Source organism: Aulonocara sp. 'chitande type north' Nkhata Bay, linkage group LG22, assembly GCF_057382095.1.
Source record: "Aulonocara sp. 'chitande type north' Nkhata Bay isolate Kocher_YH1m ecotype deep benthic linkage group LG22, A_spYH_male_GT1.1, whole genome shotgun sequence".
NCBI lineage: Eukaryota > Metazoa > Chordata > Actinopteri > Cichliformes > Cichlidae > Aulonocara > Aulonocara sp. 'chitande type north' Nkhata Bay.
In genome coordinates this window covers 37306441-37322322 of record NC_141364.1, presented here as the reverse complement: position 1 = coordinate 37322322, position 15882 = coordinate 37306441, and the positions used below count along the sequence as shown (strand labels likewise).

At 39.4% G+C, this 15882-nt stretch overlaps 1 protein-coding gene across 1 annotated transcript; it reads right to left on the bottom strand.

The window, feature by feature from the left end:
• Positions 1 to 4847: 4847 nt before the first annotated feature.
• LOC147304650 (uncharacterized) lies at positions 4848 to 11465 on the bottom strand. The gene is made up of 5 exons (XM_086280531.1): positions 10852 to 11465; positions 10723 to 10742; positions 10523 to 10637; positions 10274 to 10447; positions 4848 to 5941 (listed from the first exon to the last, which is right to left on the bottom strand). Exons 1-5 carry the CDS (start codon positions 10852 to 10854, stop codon positions 5324 to 5326), a joined length of 930 nt encoding a protein of 309 aa, XP_086136657.1. The 5' UTR covers positions 10855 to 11465; the 3' UTR covers positions 4848 to 5323.
• Positions 11466 to 15882: the final 4417 nt, after the last annotated feature.

The window sequence follows — 15882 nt, the reverse complement described above, 5'->3', positions numbered from 1 at the left end:
TGAGTCTCTTAGTTTCACCAGCTAGACAGCGAGATAACGATGCTCCAATAACCAGACTTATTTTCCTTTTTGCGCTGATTTATTGAAGAATGGCCTCTGACCATTGCCTTCTCTTTGACCATCGTAAAACTGAAAGTACAAAATACTGTATTAGCTAACTAACATTGTAAACTAGCTTGTTACCCTCTTACTGCAAGCTAACAAGATAAAACTTTCAAATGTACAAATTATCGTACCATTTTTACACAAAACAAAAGAATAATTATTTTATCGACACTCATACTTACAGACATATCTTGTCCAAGGCAACAACATTTTAAGGTCCGTATCAGCTTAGAACGATAACATTACGGTATCACTTTCCGCCATCTTTTATTTCTTCTTCACGTTCTCATTTTTTTCCTTTCCCAAAGTAACCGAACCCAAAGCAGCCACTAGAGGGAGCTCTAGGGCAGCTTACAACTATAATATCCGATTTAAGTTATAAAAGGCAGAACAGTCCTGCTTAACTTAAAATAATAGAAAACAATAGAAAGAAAAACATTCTTGTAACAGTGCACATTTAGTGCATTTAGTACAATTGGCTTCAGTTGAGGTATTATTTCAGCTTTTCTAATGCTAATCAGCTGCTCCTGTTTGTAAACCCGCTTGTTCCCATGATTACGCATCTTAACTCATCATCATTATTCATCTATGTATTACTTTTATGTATTAGTCATCTATTTGTTGTAATCATCTATCCTTGCAGTTGTTTATTACACAAAATAAATTATATTATCACACTTCTGGCCACATAGCGCTGATATTCACTGCACATGCCCATATTAACTTTTTCCAGCCAGCCAGATTATTCAGCAGGACAATCTGGAAACGGTTACAGATACAGTCAACTGCCAACTAAGATCTGCTAGAAATTAAATTCCAGTCATTAAAATGAAAGTAAGTGCTTTTTAAAAAAAAAAAAAAAAAAAAAAAAAAAAAAAAAAATTCATACATACCATTTACTAATTTTATTTTTTAACAGTTGCTTATTTTCAGTGAATTAAGAATAGATGGATTTATGCCTAATTAGAACTGTGTCAACGAGTGTAGCTTTAATGTTATTTAGAAATATAAGGATATAAGCTTATTAGGTTCATAATTGGTTAGCTTTTGTGTTACTGTGTTTAAATTAAGGGTGATGTAATTCATTTAAAAGTGAAATGTTGCGATTGTGTCAATGAAATAAAAAAAGAAAAAAAGAAAAGAAACCTGTGTGTCTGCACAGGTTGAACATTTTTATACTAAATTTAATTGCATAACAACACCACATGCAATAATAAAAATGATAGCATTACTGCTGTTCTTTTCCCACATTTTCTATCAGTTAAATAAATCTATCGCTATTGCTATGACTGCGGCCACATCGCTGGTGTTAAATCATGGTGTGCGTACAAGTTTAAACTTTAAGCTGTGATGTTTTGTACTGGCTAGAGACACGTAAGGTTTGTTTCTTGAGGACATAAATGAGGCCATTACTTTTTATTATACACAGGGAGAGACAATTTTAATTGTTATCTCAGACTTGAAATCAAAAACGTAATCTGTCAAAGCATCTGCTGAATGCAATCCTTGTATAAGAAGATGTCAACATTATGGATATTTGCACATCCATGAACTCCACAGTAATAAAGAGTATCACCTCCCTGGAGTTGTGTTGATATCCTCAAGGATCTAAGTCCAGTATTGACATTCAGTCTTTTAGCTTTGTGTTTGCAATCTACAGATCCTTTAAAAAGTGCCCGACTCTTCACTGTTTGTTGCTGAAACATAATGTACACTAGGTTTTTCAGCTTTTGAATTCATCAGTATGAAAGTACTCTGCACTATACATGACATGAAACTGGAGGCTCTGCCGGGGAAGCTGAGTCAGATAAAAGTCGAAAGGCCTGGGATATTTTTTTTCTTTAAGCCTGACAAAATATCCCTGATGATTTCTTCTTGGGGAAAAAAGGGAGGTTTGTTGATTTTTCCCAGAAAGAAGATGCTGTGAAGAGTCTGCTAAGTGAAAGCACATGAATTCATTGTTAAATTACAGATTGCACAATGGTCCTGTTTCCAAAGCTTGCAGTTTAACCCGCCTTGTCCATTAAGCGTTCCTTCCACCTCTTACTTCCTTGAGGCATGTTACACCACTCCTGCATCTGTTTCAGTATCTTGAAGGCAGAAATGTCACGGTTCTGGGTCCGTTGGACCCAGTATTTTGAGTTTATTATATTTCGGTTTAATTCTGCTTCATGGATTGTTTTCTTATTCTTGTAGTGATGACGATTATTATTTCTTGTTTCTGTTTATCCGTGCTTAAGGATTTGTTCTCAGTTATATCTCACGTTTAGTTTAGTTCAGGTTCCATGTGTCATTCTCTGTCTGTCTGTCTCTCAGTGTAAAGTCTGCATGCTTGTTTAGTAATTCATGTTTCCTGTTTTATTGTGAAAGTCTTTCTCTTATGTTACTGTGTGCAGCTTGGTTCCCCCCGTCTCGTTAACCCTGATCTCTCCCAGCTGTGTCTCCCTCCTGTTGCCCATTCGCTGATTACCACCCTGTGTATATTAGCCCTGTGTTTTCCTGTGCTCAGTGTCGCGTCGTACCCTCAGACCCTGCCTGTGTGTGCCTGCTTGGTTTCATGCCAGCAATAAAAGCTGTGGTTTTAGTTACATTTCGTCTCTGAGTCCTGCATTTGGATCCACATTTCCACCTGCCCGCACACAGAGCCCTGACAAGAAATGCCTTCAAGTAGTGATGGCCAAATGAAGCTTTCCGAAGCACTGAAGCTTGTATTGAAAAACGGTTCATTACTCGAAGCTTTTCAACACAGTCCTCTCCGGTGACATCTGGTGGTGAAAATTTTGAAGAGCAGCTTGAATCTGCAAAATAAAACGGACTGCTCAATTATCACTGCTCACTCAAGAGTGGAGTTCTCTCTGATATTGGGCCACCGTTCCGTTGCTTTGAACATGTAATTGGTTTTGTTTTCTCGACTGGGGGGCTGAAACAAATGTAATGCGTATTTGCGTAATACATTTTGATCAATAAACTTTCCCTATTTAAACATGCACTATGGTGGCCTTTCTTTGCTCATAACTCCTTGATGTTGGTAAATACAATAAGTGAGCAATATATATAATATACATATGAGAATGCACAGCACATTATGGAGTATGCCCCTGCTGTGAAGTCCTGCCTCCATCTACTTGTCGTTTAATCACTGGACAGCTGGACAGGTTCATACAAAATATTAGATGAGGCCAATTGTCCTATACATATTTTTGACCTAGGGGTGGGATTGATTGTGAACTGGAAAGGGAAAATGCTTAGGGAGCTGAGTACGGCTGCATCATCACTGATTTGTAGAATCATTTTTGATTCGATACAGGATCCGATTCAATTTGATTGGAATCTGGAAAGTTTTGCCTCAGTCAGAAATATTACAATTCTGATCATTTAACAGTATATATCCATAATTTCGTATCTATTAAAAGAAAGCTGACACATGTGAGACTTAATTAGAGATGTAAACAGAGTTATGAAACCTGCAGCTGCAGAAGCCAGCGGAAAAAAAAGAGGCAAACACAGCGCGGACCCGACGACGCACCAAAATCTGACTCTGACGCGTCGGGTCCGCGCTCTGTGTTCACGTTTGTATGCAGAATCCGTAAACCTGCTCCCAGTTACTGTTTTAGCTGCATGGTGTTTGACGACATGTTGTGAGGTTTAACCTGAGATGCTGGCGTTTCAGGCATGATAACGTTAATTTACAAATCGACACGGGATTGTAATGAATCAATATCACTTTATTCAATTTAGCATGGATTGTAATCAGAAAGGCGATAATCAAAACCCACCCCTAATCAAGAACTTGCAAAGTAAAAACATGATCTATGTCAGGTAGCCCTTTTGTTATTTACAGTTAACAAGAGGATTAGTGTTACTGTGCGCTGGCTGAGTCTGTTTCTTTTCTTAGAAATAGTTTCTCCTGCCCTGGAGAAAATCCACTTGCATGGAACAGAAGAGGCTGTGGAGTGCAGGAACTACACTGCAAGCTGGTAGATATGCAGGTATTCCTGGGTCCTGCAGACTATCACCTAAAAACAATAAACAAAATGATTTTCTAAACTGTGTAGCAATGTCATGTACGTATAGTGTCAAATACATTGTTGTAGTCTTCATCAGCTTTAATTCACATGGAAGTGTTCCTAAAGTCACATGCTGTAATGATATTTACATTATGAAAACATGATTTTGGACATTTCAAGTTTTGCACTTCGGCAGATAAAAAGAATTGAGCAAAATCAACTCAAAATATTCCCACACGCCAGAACGTCCTCTCTTCCTCGCTGGCTCCATATCTGTCAGTGGAATGATCACCTCGTCGCTATCTGTCACCATCAACACACTCCACGAATCCCGTGGATGATTCACTTCCTTATATCTGTTTGAATCAGGTACCGAAGCAGTTACGTGCGTAATGAAGCTTCGGACGTCACTGGTCACGTGACTTTTGCCAAACGAAGCAAGCCTCGACACAGTGCTTCTGAACCAGTGTGTTGTTTTTTTCGACACACGCTCCGGAGCGTCAGCTTCAAGCGGGCCATCACTACCTTCAAGTTTCTTTTTTTTTTTTTTTGTTTTTTTTTTTTTTTGTTGATTTCTCAGAAATTCTGCTCTCCTAAAATGAATGAGCAGTTATGGATTTAAAAACCCGTCACAGCTCTGATAAATTCATCAGTAGAATCTGCAGACACACAATGTTAAAAACAATATATTGCACAAAAATGCTGGATGTGGAAAAAAACAAAACAACTCACATATGCAGTTTATTTATTTTATTTGTTAGAAGGTTCAATAAGCACTCCAGTTGAGTTTTCTGTCAATTATTTCATGGTTGAGACTTTACAGGATTAAACTGAAACAAGTTAGATTTTACAATGCAGAAATATAATTAGTGCTATAACTGCTACAACTATTATAACTACATGTGTAGCGCTTATGAAAGAGGTTATAGATGGGATCATAAAAGGAAAAAATGGTTTTGTTGTTTTTACTTCATGTGCATCCTGGGTATAGACCAGTATAAAGGTGTTTCTTCCCAATAATTGCTGTCTCGCATCCTTCATATTGCATTTTAAAACGTAGAAGCCTGATTTTATTATTACATATAATTTCTAACAAGCACATTATACGGAGCTGGAGAGTAAACAGTTTGAGCAAATCCACTCATTCTGTCAGAGCATCATTTATTCATCAGAATCAGACCAAAGCAGATGTATCAGGTCACCTCTGCACCTTATGATTCTGGGGTGTAAAATTCTCCTGTCCATGTCTTAAACTGAATTGTTCGCAACACATTCATAAGATCCTTACGAACCTCTTCCTCTGCTCTCTGCCTGTTTTCAGCTGAGTGTTCGTGCACATGTGTTTTATTTTTAACTTCTTCCTCATTTGTAAGCAAGTTGCTCAGGCTCTCGGGTTCAGCACAGTTACCATACTCCCACTCTTTTGTTTCTGTTGTGTTCAAGCCAAACAAATTGTGACATGATCTGCAAGGGTTCATTTTTTCATCATTACTGAGATTAAATGCCTCACACCTGATGTCTCCAGGTACTTCAATGGTTCCATCAAAGTAATCTTTCTTGACCTTTTTTGGATAATAGGTCATCACTGCACCAGATACATATTCATCCCATTTGCTAAGACAGGAGGCAGCAATCACAATTTTCCCCGGGTTAGGACCGTTGGTGGACATGGAGACTCCGTAGTACCTCTTTGAATTTTGGTCGGTTTTGGATTTCTGGGAAATGCAGATGGTGGAGGAGACCAGAAAAAGTGGAGCAAGGTTTTTGATGAGTTCTTGCAGACTCTTTCTTATTTGCTCTTCGTTCTCTGGATTCTTCAGCAGGACAATCTGGAAATAGTTACAAATACAGCCTAAATGTTACACCAGCATCCTAGAAATGATCAGCTTCCATTTGTTTATATTGTAACTGTAATATTTTTATAAATATCTGACTCTAATTCATGAGATTTTGTGATTTCTTTTAATATATAGTTGATCAAGATGTTTAGTCTATTGAGTTATTTAGCTATGCAGGACAATTAGATGCTTTTTATTTAGATAAGAGATGGAGTGGAATAGTTCAAAATATATCTAATTTCAACAGAGGTGGGTAGTAACGAGTTACATTTACTCTGTTACATTTACTTGAGTACGTTTTTGAAAAAAATGTACTTTTAAAGTACCTTTTTTGCACGATACTTTTTACTTTTACTTGAGTACATTTGTGAAGAAGAAACGGTACTGTTACTTCGCTACATTTGCAAAATTCGACTCGTTACTCTTTAAAAAGTTGGTACTTTTTTACCAATGAGATGTGGCCATGCAGTCACATGACCAGTTTGAAACTGTGGCGGGCAGAGCGGCCCAAGCGTTTCAAAGTAGCGGACACTAGTGATGTGCGATACCACTGATTTCCTTTCCGATCCGATACCAAGTAATATTCAGGGTGGTATCGATGATACTGATCTGATACTGATACTTTGTACAAAAACTTATTTTATTTATTGTATCTCAAATTATAGCGTCATAATCTCCCGGAGCCACCATTCTCCCGAATTTCTCTCGATTTTCCACCCGGACAACAAAATTGAAAAACCATATCGCAGAATTCATAGTGCAGCCCAGCCAATTCCAGTTTCCAACAATGACGGCAGCTGCTTAGTTTTAATATTACTCTTATTTCTCTTTCTGGGTCGCAAAAAAAAAACTTTTAACATGTTTTCAGGTGAGAATGTAACTGTGTAAACTTCAAATTTCTGAGCCGACCGACACATCGTTTTCAAACCCCCGTGGTCTTTCACTACTCGGGTTAAACATGATATATAAGTCACTTTGATAACTTAAAAATGTTATTGTTTGGCTTTTTCAGTGTTTTATTTGTTTGTGGGTAAATCGGTTTGGCTGAGATTAAAGTTATTGGGTTAGATTAAATTAAACTTTTTTTTTTTTTTTTTGTCCCATTTGGATCTTTAGCCGTCAGAATTTTTGTCTTAAGGCCAAGAAAGATGCCAAGCAGATTTATTTTACCAAGTGGATCATCATGGCCTTGCCATATTGGTCCATTTGATTGACCTTTATTATAATTATGAATTTATTTTATTTTATTTTCGGTTGCTACAAACGGGACAGACATGACTGGGGGATAGGACAGGGAGAAAGAATGAAAGAAAGAGAGGGAGAGAAACAAAACCAGAGGGGAGAAGAGACAGTGAGAAAGGGGGGAAGAAAGAAAGAAAAACAAACAAAACACCTGGATCACCTGTATGGAAAAAAAACAGAAGAGAAAGCAAACAACAAAGAGCAACATAATAAGAAAAAAAAAAAGCACCATCACAATAAACTAGCTAGCAGTAGATATCAATAGTTACTAAATATTAAACGATATTGTGCAGCACGCAAGATAGACAGCGCACAATGTGCTTTGAGGCAGCAGCCAAGAAAGGTGTAGTCTGCGTCTGTGAACACCCGTGTGTACACCTGTATGCACACCTGTGTGGATCAGCATGCTTGTATTCCAAAGGTTTCTCCATGTAACGATCTGCTAGGGAGTGTGGGGAACCATAGCCCCGTCCCCCAGGGCATGAAGCAGGTATGGAGGAGATCCAGGCCCCAGACATCCAGAGGCTCCAGAGTACGAGGACCCGAGGAGGACCACCAAAGGGGGGGAACCGTGCCACCCTCCTGGGAAGAGCTGAGTAGAGCCCCAAACGAGACATCACCCAGCAGCTACGGAGCAGAGGCCAGAGGGGGTTGCAGTGGCATGCCCGCGGGCTCTGCCGGCAGCCAACTGTGCCAGAGAGGACCGAGCTTCAGCCCCCCGGAAGGGGCCCAGCCGGGCCACAGGCGCCAGGCCCTGCCAATCGGCCACCAGGAGTGAGCCGGTACATACATGAGTGCCCAGCCCCAGTCGACAAGAACCACCAACACACCAACGTCTGAGGGCATCAGCCACCGGCAGGGAGTGTGGTGAGGGGGGATAGGCCTCCGTACTTTGGAGGGCCTGAGATGTACCCAGAGAGGTTGAGTCTAAGACCCAACCTGATATAGATACAGACGAACAGGCGCACGCGGACACAGACGTGCATTCCCACCCCCATATACACAACCAAATACTCGGCACTCACCCAACGTGTAGACAGACACAAATAGACACTGCACAGACAGTCGCACTCCCCAAACATACTCTATATTGCATGTGCATTTATGCAGAAATAAATGCACATTCATACAATTTATGGTAAACTGAGCTGCCTTGTATGTACATATGTTGAAGATGCCTCGTTTTAATGTTTTCTCTGAGGCTGCTGTGCCAATTGGAGCAAAAATGAATATAAAGTTTACAGCATATCTTGTCACTGGAAATTGTTTGCACTGTTTATATATTTATATTATTTACTATACTGGTGAAAAAAGCTTTGTTGTGAAAAACTGAAATCTGTAAATTAGAGTTGTTGTGCCTTATTTTGTTGATGTTTTTACATATATTCCTTTTGAAAATACTAAAATTTGTATATTTATTTATTTTTGTTTGTCTGATATTTATTTATAAAATAAATCAGACATTTTAAAGTTACTCGCTACTTGAGTAGTCTTTTCGCCAAGTACTTTTTTACTCTTACTTGAGTAACTTTTTTTGAAGACTACTTTTCACTTTTACTTGAATAATAATATTTTAAAGTAATGCTACTCGAGTACAATTTTTGGATACTCGACCCACCTCTGAATTTCAAATCAACAAGCAAAAATCCATCTTTGTTATTACTGATTCAAAACGTATTTTGCAAACAACCTTTTTTCCTGGGCTGTCAAGAGAAATACTAAATTTAATCTTTGAGTTGACTTAACAGATCCAGCAGCTACACAGCAACAGCATCATATATGCACTGAAGACTGTAATAGAGCTGGGCGATATATCGAGTTTTTAAAAAATATCGATATATTTTTATACGAGATATAAGATGTGACAATATCCTTTATATCGATATAGTCTATGTTACGTTATAATTATACTTGTGGAGCCGCAAGTTTGCCTCTCTTTCGTCCACTTTCGTCTTTACAACGTTACTCGGCCTCGCCTCTCCTTCACTGAACACAACTCCCCCTCCTCCCCCATCGGATGCGACAAGATCAACACGGCAAATCTCCGTTAACGAGTTACTGCGCATCGACCCGTGCGTGGGACTGGACACCGTCAACGTGTTAGCTAGCTAACCACGCTAACGGGCTAACCACGCTAACGCCATGCAGCCCAGAGGCGCTGCACGGACTAAAATCCTTTCATTTTCTCAAAAGTTGACAGCGCGCCTTATGTATTAATTCTGGTTGTGCTTGATGGCCGCGAACCGATTTTATGTGGAACACGGCGCTCAGCAATCTGTCAAAAAATGTTTTAGTACGACTTTGGTAAGCTACGGAGCTGCACCGCTTGATGGATTGTCGGAGCATTACGGCTGAGCCTCGCGGAGTGATACGTACTGTGCTTCAATGTAATATTACCTTACTGTGTATAAGGACCATAAATGGCACCTGTTAAGAGACGTGGTTGCGAAGCGGATTTCAAACTCCAGGCTGTCAGTCACGCAGTACAAGTTGGGAACAGAGCAGCTGTGAAATCTGTCTTTGTTATTGTGCTCAGCGTCTTTTAGTTTACATTTTGACTGCACAATTGTGAGCTTTTTGTTATGCACAAAAACAACATTGTTTTCTTTTATTTATGGAGCATTATTATTTAATAAATGCTCATAATTTATTTTTGAGTAAATTTTATGTACATCTGCTCTATGTTAATAAAAGTGCCTGTGTGACATCTGGGACACAGCTTTGACTAAGAACTCTCTTTTTGTTCTTACTTTATGGCTTTAAAAAAAATATATCGAGATATATATCTTATATCGCCATCCAGCTAAAAAATATCGAGATATGAATTTTGGGTCATATCGCCCAGCCCTAGACTGTAAGTATGTCCAATACTGAGTCTTTTAGATATGATTTAGCCTTAACTAACAAATTCTGAAGCAAGTCTCTAGTTCTCCAGCAGTCTCTGAGCACTGTTGGGTGAAGTATGAGGCACACTTTTCAGCCATTTTTTTAGACTTACCAGACAAAAAACACTTTGCATCATACTTTCTTTAAAACGGAAGTTTAACAGATTGACTGAAAATGTGAGAACAGTTATCTTACCATGTCGAGCACACAGGAGAACGGACTCCGTCTGGGAAGCTGAGTCAGATAGAATTGAAAAGGTCTGGGAAATTTGTTCTTTAAGGCTTTCAAAATATCACCATCAGAGATTATTTCTTCTGGAGAAAAAGGGATTTTGTTGATTTTGCCCAAAAAGAAGATGCTGTGAAGAATCTGAGGGAAAACACATTTACTTAATGTTACAAGTGACATAACAGGACAGTGTTAAAGGTGCCAAAATTAACCCACCTCATCCACTAAGTGTTTACTTCCTGGAGCCATGTTAGACCAGTCATCCATCTTCATGATAATCTTGTAGGCATTTTCTCTGAAACCTTGTTGAGTTTTCAGAAATTCTTCTTTTCTAAAATGATAATGAGTGAGCTGTTAGGGATTTAAAAACACAAGAGGTCTGATAACTTTGGCTTCAGCAGAATCTGCAGACATACCTGTTTTGCTCTTGGTCAGCCTATTTTGAACATGAGAGAAAACATATTTAATTTAATATTGACAGAATAAAATAACTATCATTGGTGGCAGAGAAGACGACAGTGAAGAAGTGAAAAGCTGCTACTCACCATTGCTGCAGTCTAAGAATGAAACAGAAAGCACAGAGCGAGCAGCCTCCGCCTTAAAATGGTTCCTCATGTGATTTAAAGAAGACCAGCCCTGCACTGGACTCTTACTCTACTGTAGAAAACAGCTCCACGGGAGAGCATGCGAGCAACTCTCCTAGTAATAGCTAGTGGAGGTTAATATGCAACCGCTGATCACTTTGTTTATCATTTGCTCTCCTGGAGTTAATCTAAAACCTGGAAGGACTTTGTTCCCATGTTATTCATATACTGCTATGCAGATGGTTTTTTCTTGTCCAATCCAAATAAAGATATAATTTTAAAAAGAAAACAGCTCCATTTACCCTGCACACCCGTGATCTTTAATGTTGTTTGTATTGTTCTAATGCATTATGTTTAAAGTACTGTTAAAACTACTCTATGGTACTGTAACTGTCAGGTACATTTATGGATGAAACAGTGAGATGAATACAAGTACCTTTATAATATGTACTATTATGCTCACTCTTGTTTAGTTTATAAAAACACAGTTTCAGATGCACTCACTGAATTTGCAACAGGAAGGAACAAACGCACTGCAGCATTGTGCAGTACTGTTAAACAGCACACAACACTGCAGGTGTTCTGTAGATAATGTCAGAAAATAATCCACACAAAACACAAACAGTGTTAACTTTGATCACTTTAATTATTCATTATTCATATTTATTAATGTTAGTGTAAGGAAGGAGGGTGAAATGAGCAGTGGAGCAAGAAGTGAAGGTCACACAGAGAGCAGCTGACATCAAGAAGTGAAACATTTACTTAAGAATAAACTGGCCCTGTTATCAGACATGCTGTGATTGGGTGGAGTTTTCCTGTTGTCATTATCACGTGTAACTGATACTTCATTAGTTTTTTTTTCTTCCTGTTGATGTTGTGAAACTTGCAGTAATAAACTACAGCATCAAAAAATACTTTTCTTCCTCCTTTAGCAGATACTATCATCTAATAAATACAATCTGGGTGGAGAAATAAAACAGATCAGAATTCCATGGAGAATATAACATTTTTACACATTCAGCTCTGCTTTAGCGTTAGTATGTGGTCAGAGGGTTCATGCCACTGAAGATGATGTTTGCTTTCATGCTGTTGAAGCCAAAAACCTGAAGCTCTTTTGGCTAAATACCAGAATCTGTAAGAGGAAAAAAAAGTATTATTAAGAGAACAACAACCTCAATGATTATCCACATCAACCACTCTGAGACACAACATGTCATGTTTCTCCATCCCAGCAAACACCAGCTGTGTTTTACTGAAGTGATGAATAACAAGGAAAGAGCAGTCAAACATAAAGGCTTCAATCCTGGATCTAATTCTAAGCTGGGATGGATACCCACCTATGATTTTAGGCTTTTTAAGAACGCCGACTTGGTTTCCTTCACCAGCTTTTGATGCTCTCCCTCCAGTTTCCTCCCCACGCCTCCCATCTTCACTGCTTCCCAGTCCTTTTCAGTCTAAACAGAAGATAACACAATACAAAGAACCTGTCAGGTGATCGATCTCTACCAGCAGGTCTTATTCTTAACACTCGAACTTCTCACCATATCTTTGAAGGCCTCTCCATTGTAGTAGCTCTTGGATGCTGGATACTCTATGTCTTTGTCATGTAGTTGCTGGAAACTGGAAGCCACCAGATGCAGCTCCTCTCCATCGTAGGCGTACAGCTTTTTGTCCTCACAGGTCATCAGCACGAGCTCGTCACATGGACACGAGGTGCCCTCCACCACACCGATGACCTGCATGTTTACGATTTTGGGGAGGTAGAATTTTCCCCAGCCGTTCACTTCATCATGTTTCCCTCTGTACATGGTGTCCTCCAGCCCTGCTATCCTCAGCATGGCACCAGCTGGATTCTTCAAGCTTAAATGCTTGTTTTTGTATTTGGAAACAAAATCTGACACCCATTCCAGGTATTTTATACCTGGAAATAAGCAGAGAAGATGAGCTCACTGATCTCATATGCTCGGACTACTGTCCACGTGCACAAAGGGAAGGCTTTCTTCAGTAAAAAGACAACAAAGGCTGACGTGAATCATTTTGCTGAACTCACTGAAGACCACAGTTTGAGACCCTACCGGAACAGATTTTTACCCTTAGGCTAAAAAATTATTGCGATAAAGGAAAAAAGATACAGATTGGTTTTTTGTAACTATTATGCCATCAGACCGACGTCTATGGTATGTAGAGGAAAAGCATGCCGTTACCTTCTGCCCTCTCACACTGCTGCAGATCTGGCATAACAAGAGAATGATGTGCACTGAAAGAAATAAAAAGGTTACAGTAAAATGAATCAGCGTGACAGTGATCACTGGAAACTACAAAGTATCACAACACTATCTATGAAATCCCAAAATGCAGTGTGGTGTCTGTAAGCACTAAACATGACATCCCTGCACATTTGTCTTCTGATATGTAGATACCTTGCACATACAGCCATTTCAGCCCTCAGTCACCTAGAAAAACAGGTGATTGTCAAAACAGTCATGGAAAATCCAACTTCACATTAATTCTACTTAAACATGTTTGGGACTTAAAAGAAAACTGCTCCATAAAAAGTATTGTAAAAAAAAAAAAAATCCTTTTCAAATATAATTTACATTGTCTGTAGTAAATAGCATTAAATAAAATGTCTTTTTTCTGTTATTTGCTTCTCACTCGGAATATTTATTCTTAGCCTCAACACTGTATGATTACGTTTAAAAACGAAACTAAGGTGAACGTGACAAACAAAGCGCTTTCTTGTTCTGTGATAATGTAAAGTTATTTATGTAAACACAAGCCGAAACACAAGCGAGTAACAAACGGACTGAAAACATTGCTTCATTAAAAACTCGCACAAACAAGCAGCAGCAGCCTCACTTCACTGAGACAGCGCTTTAAAAATGAAGCTAGTCGTTACGTACCAGAGCTTTCTACACAGCCCTTTATCAAGCCGAGAGAAAGTCACGCGAAAAAAACCACTCATTACTAATAACGAGTATCAGAAAGGTTCAGCTGAGAGTAGTTACCGGGTTTACGGACGCACACTGACGTTTTCTGTCCTGTCGGGAGCAGCTGTGGTATCAGTAACAACAGACTCGGTACCACTACTGACTGTGCTGCCTTCACGTGCTCATCAACCGTTGTGATTCACAGTACTGTGCAAAAGTCTTGAACCAGCCCCTATTTGTATTTTGCATAAGCGAGTTTAGACCCTTTTGGGGGGTTGCACAAGCAAAAGTGCCCCTAAAAATAACTACAACAATAAATCTATAATGATACTATAACTATAACAATATTATAACTATGCTAAAAAAGCATCAATAAGACTTTTGTTGCTGCGGCAGAAAGATACAACGGCGGAGCAGTAGGTTAGGCGTGTGGTGTCAGGGAAGGCAGGTTTTCACAGCCGGCAAGCATCATCTAATCATGCCTTCCCTATTTCAGTAGCGGCCAGGCCGGAGAGGAGGAGAGAGCTGCTGGAGCAGTGAACACTGCAAATTGCTGAAGGACACAGTGTCCACAGTGATACTGTAAATAAAATAAAAAGCAATAACACAAGCTTGTGCGTCGTGTTGGGTCCTTTGGGGTCACATCCAGATTCCCCAAACATTCAGAAAGGGGCTTCATCAGAGAAAATGACTTTACCCAAGTCCTCAGCAGTCCACTCGCTGTAATTTTTGCAGAATATCAGTCTGTCCCTGCTGTTTTTTTGGAGGTAAGAGGCTTCTTTACTGCCCTTCTTGAAACCAGACCATCCCACAGAAGTCTTCACCTCATTTTACGTGCAGATGCACTTTCACCTGCCTGCTGCCATTCCTGAGCAGGCTCTGTACTGGTGGCACCCCGAACCCGCAGCTGACTCATCTTTAGGAGACAGTCCTGGTGCTTGCTGGATTTTTTTGGGGGCCCTGAAGCCTTCACAACAATTGAACCTCTTGATGAAGAGATAAATGGTTGATTTGGGTTGATTACTTACAACATCCTTCCCTGTGAAGCCCTTTTCATGCAATGCAATGATGGCTGCACGTGTTTCCTTGCAGGCAACCATGGTTAACAGGAAGAACAATGATTTCAAGCATCACCCTCCTTTTAACGCATCCAGTCTGCTATTCTAATTCAATCAGCATGTCATGAAGACCAGAGATGGGCAGTAACGCGTTACTGTAATCTGACTACTTTTTTCAAATAACGAGTAAAGTAAGGGATTACTATTGCAAAAACAGTAATTAGATTACCGTTACTTTCCCGCAGGAACGCAGCGTTCCTGCATTACTAAAACCGTGATTTTTTTTGCGTCACGACAGTGACGTAAGCGAGTGCACCGTTAGTGACAACAGCTGTGTGCAGATCAACAATGGATCACATTTCGATTGTGGGAGAGAGTATGAGCGTGCAGCATTTAAAGCGTGGAAGTACTGACCTTACTTTGAGTTTGATTCCATAAAAAGTGACAAAAACATTAGTGTCCGCTGTGCGTGGGAAGAAAACTTCTTTTTACAGCGAAAAAACCCCCTAAACTTCCAAGCAAGCACCGAGTGCGCAACGACGTAATGGGAAACTCACAGAGAAACTCGTGGATTCTTCCACTGACCGCTGCGGCACACCTGCACCAGGGTAAACCTCCGCCTACCCTAGTCCTGCTTTACAGGTGAAAATAGAGTAACAGGACCGCTAGTCTTTGATGTTATTTATTTTCTGCTGTGTTTTACTTGCATCTATTTGAAAGACTGAGTGTAAACACAAAAAATATTTTATTTTATGTGCTGGAATGTGCAGAAAATGGGTTTCAATGTTAAACTAATTTATTCAAGTCAGAGAATGTTGCATATAATTTAATTTTTGCTTGATGCATAAAGTTAAAAAAGAGATTTTTCCACTTGATTACATTTTGTATGATGGATTATGCAGGAAAAAGTAGAATTGGGCTGAAAGATCTATCTTTTTATCACCTATTCAGGTTGTAAATTGGGTTTTTAAAAAGTAACTAAATAATTAAGGCGCTGCTGCGCC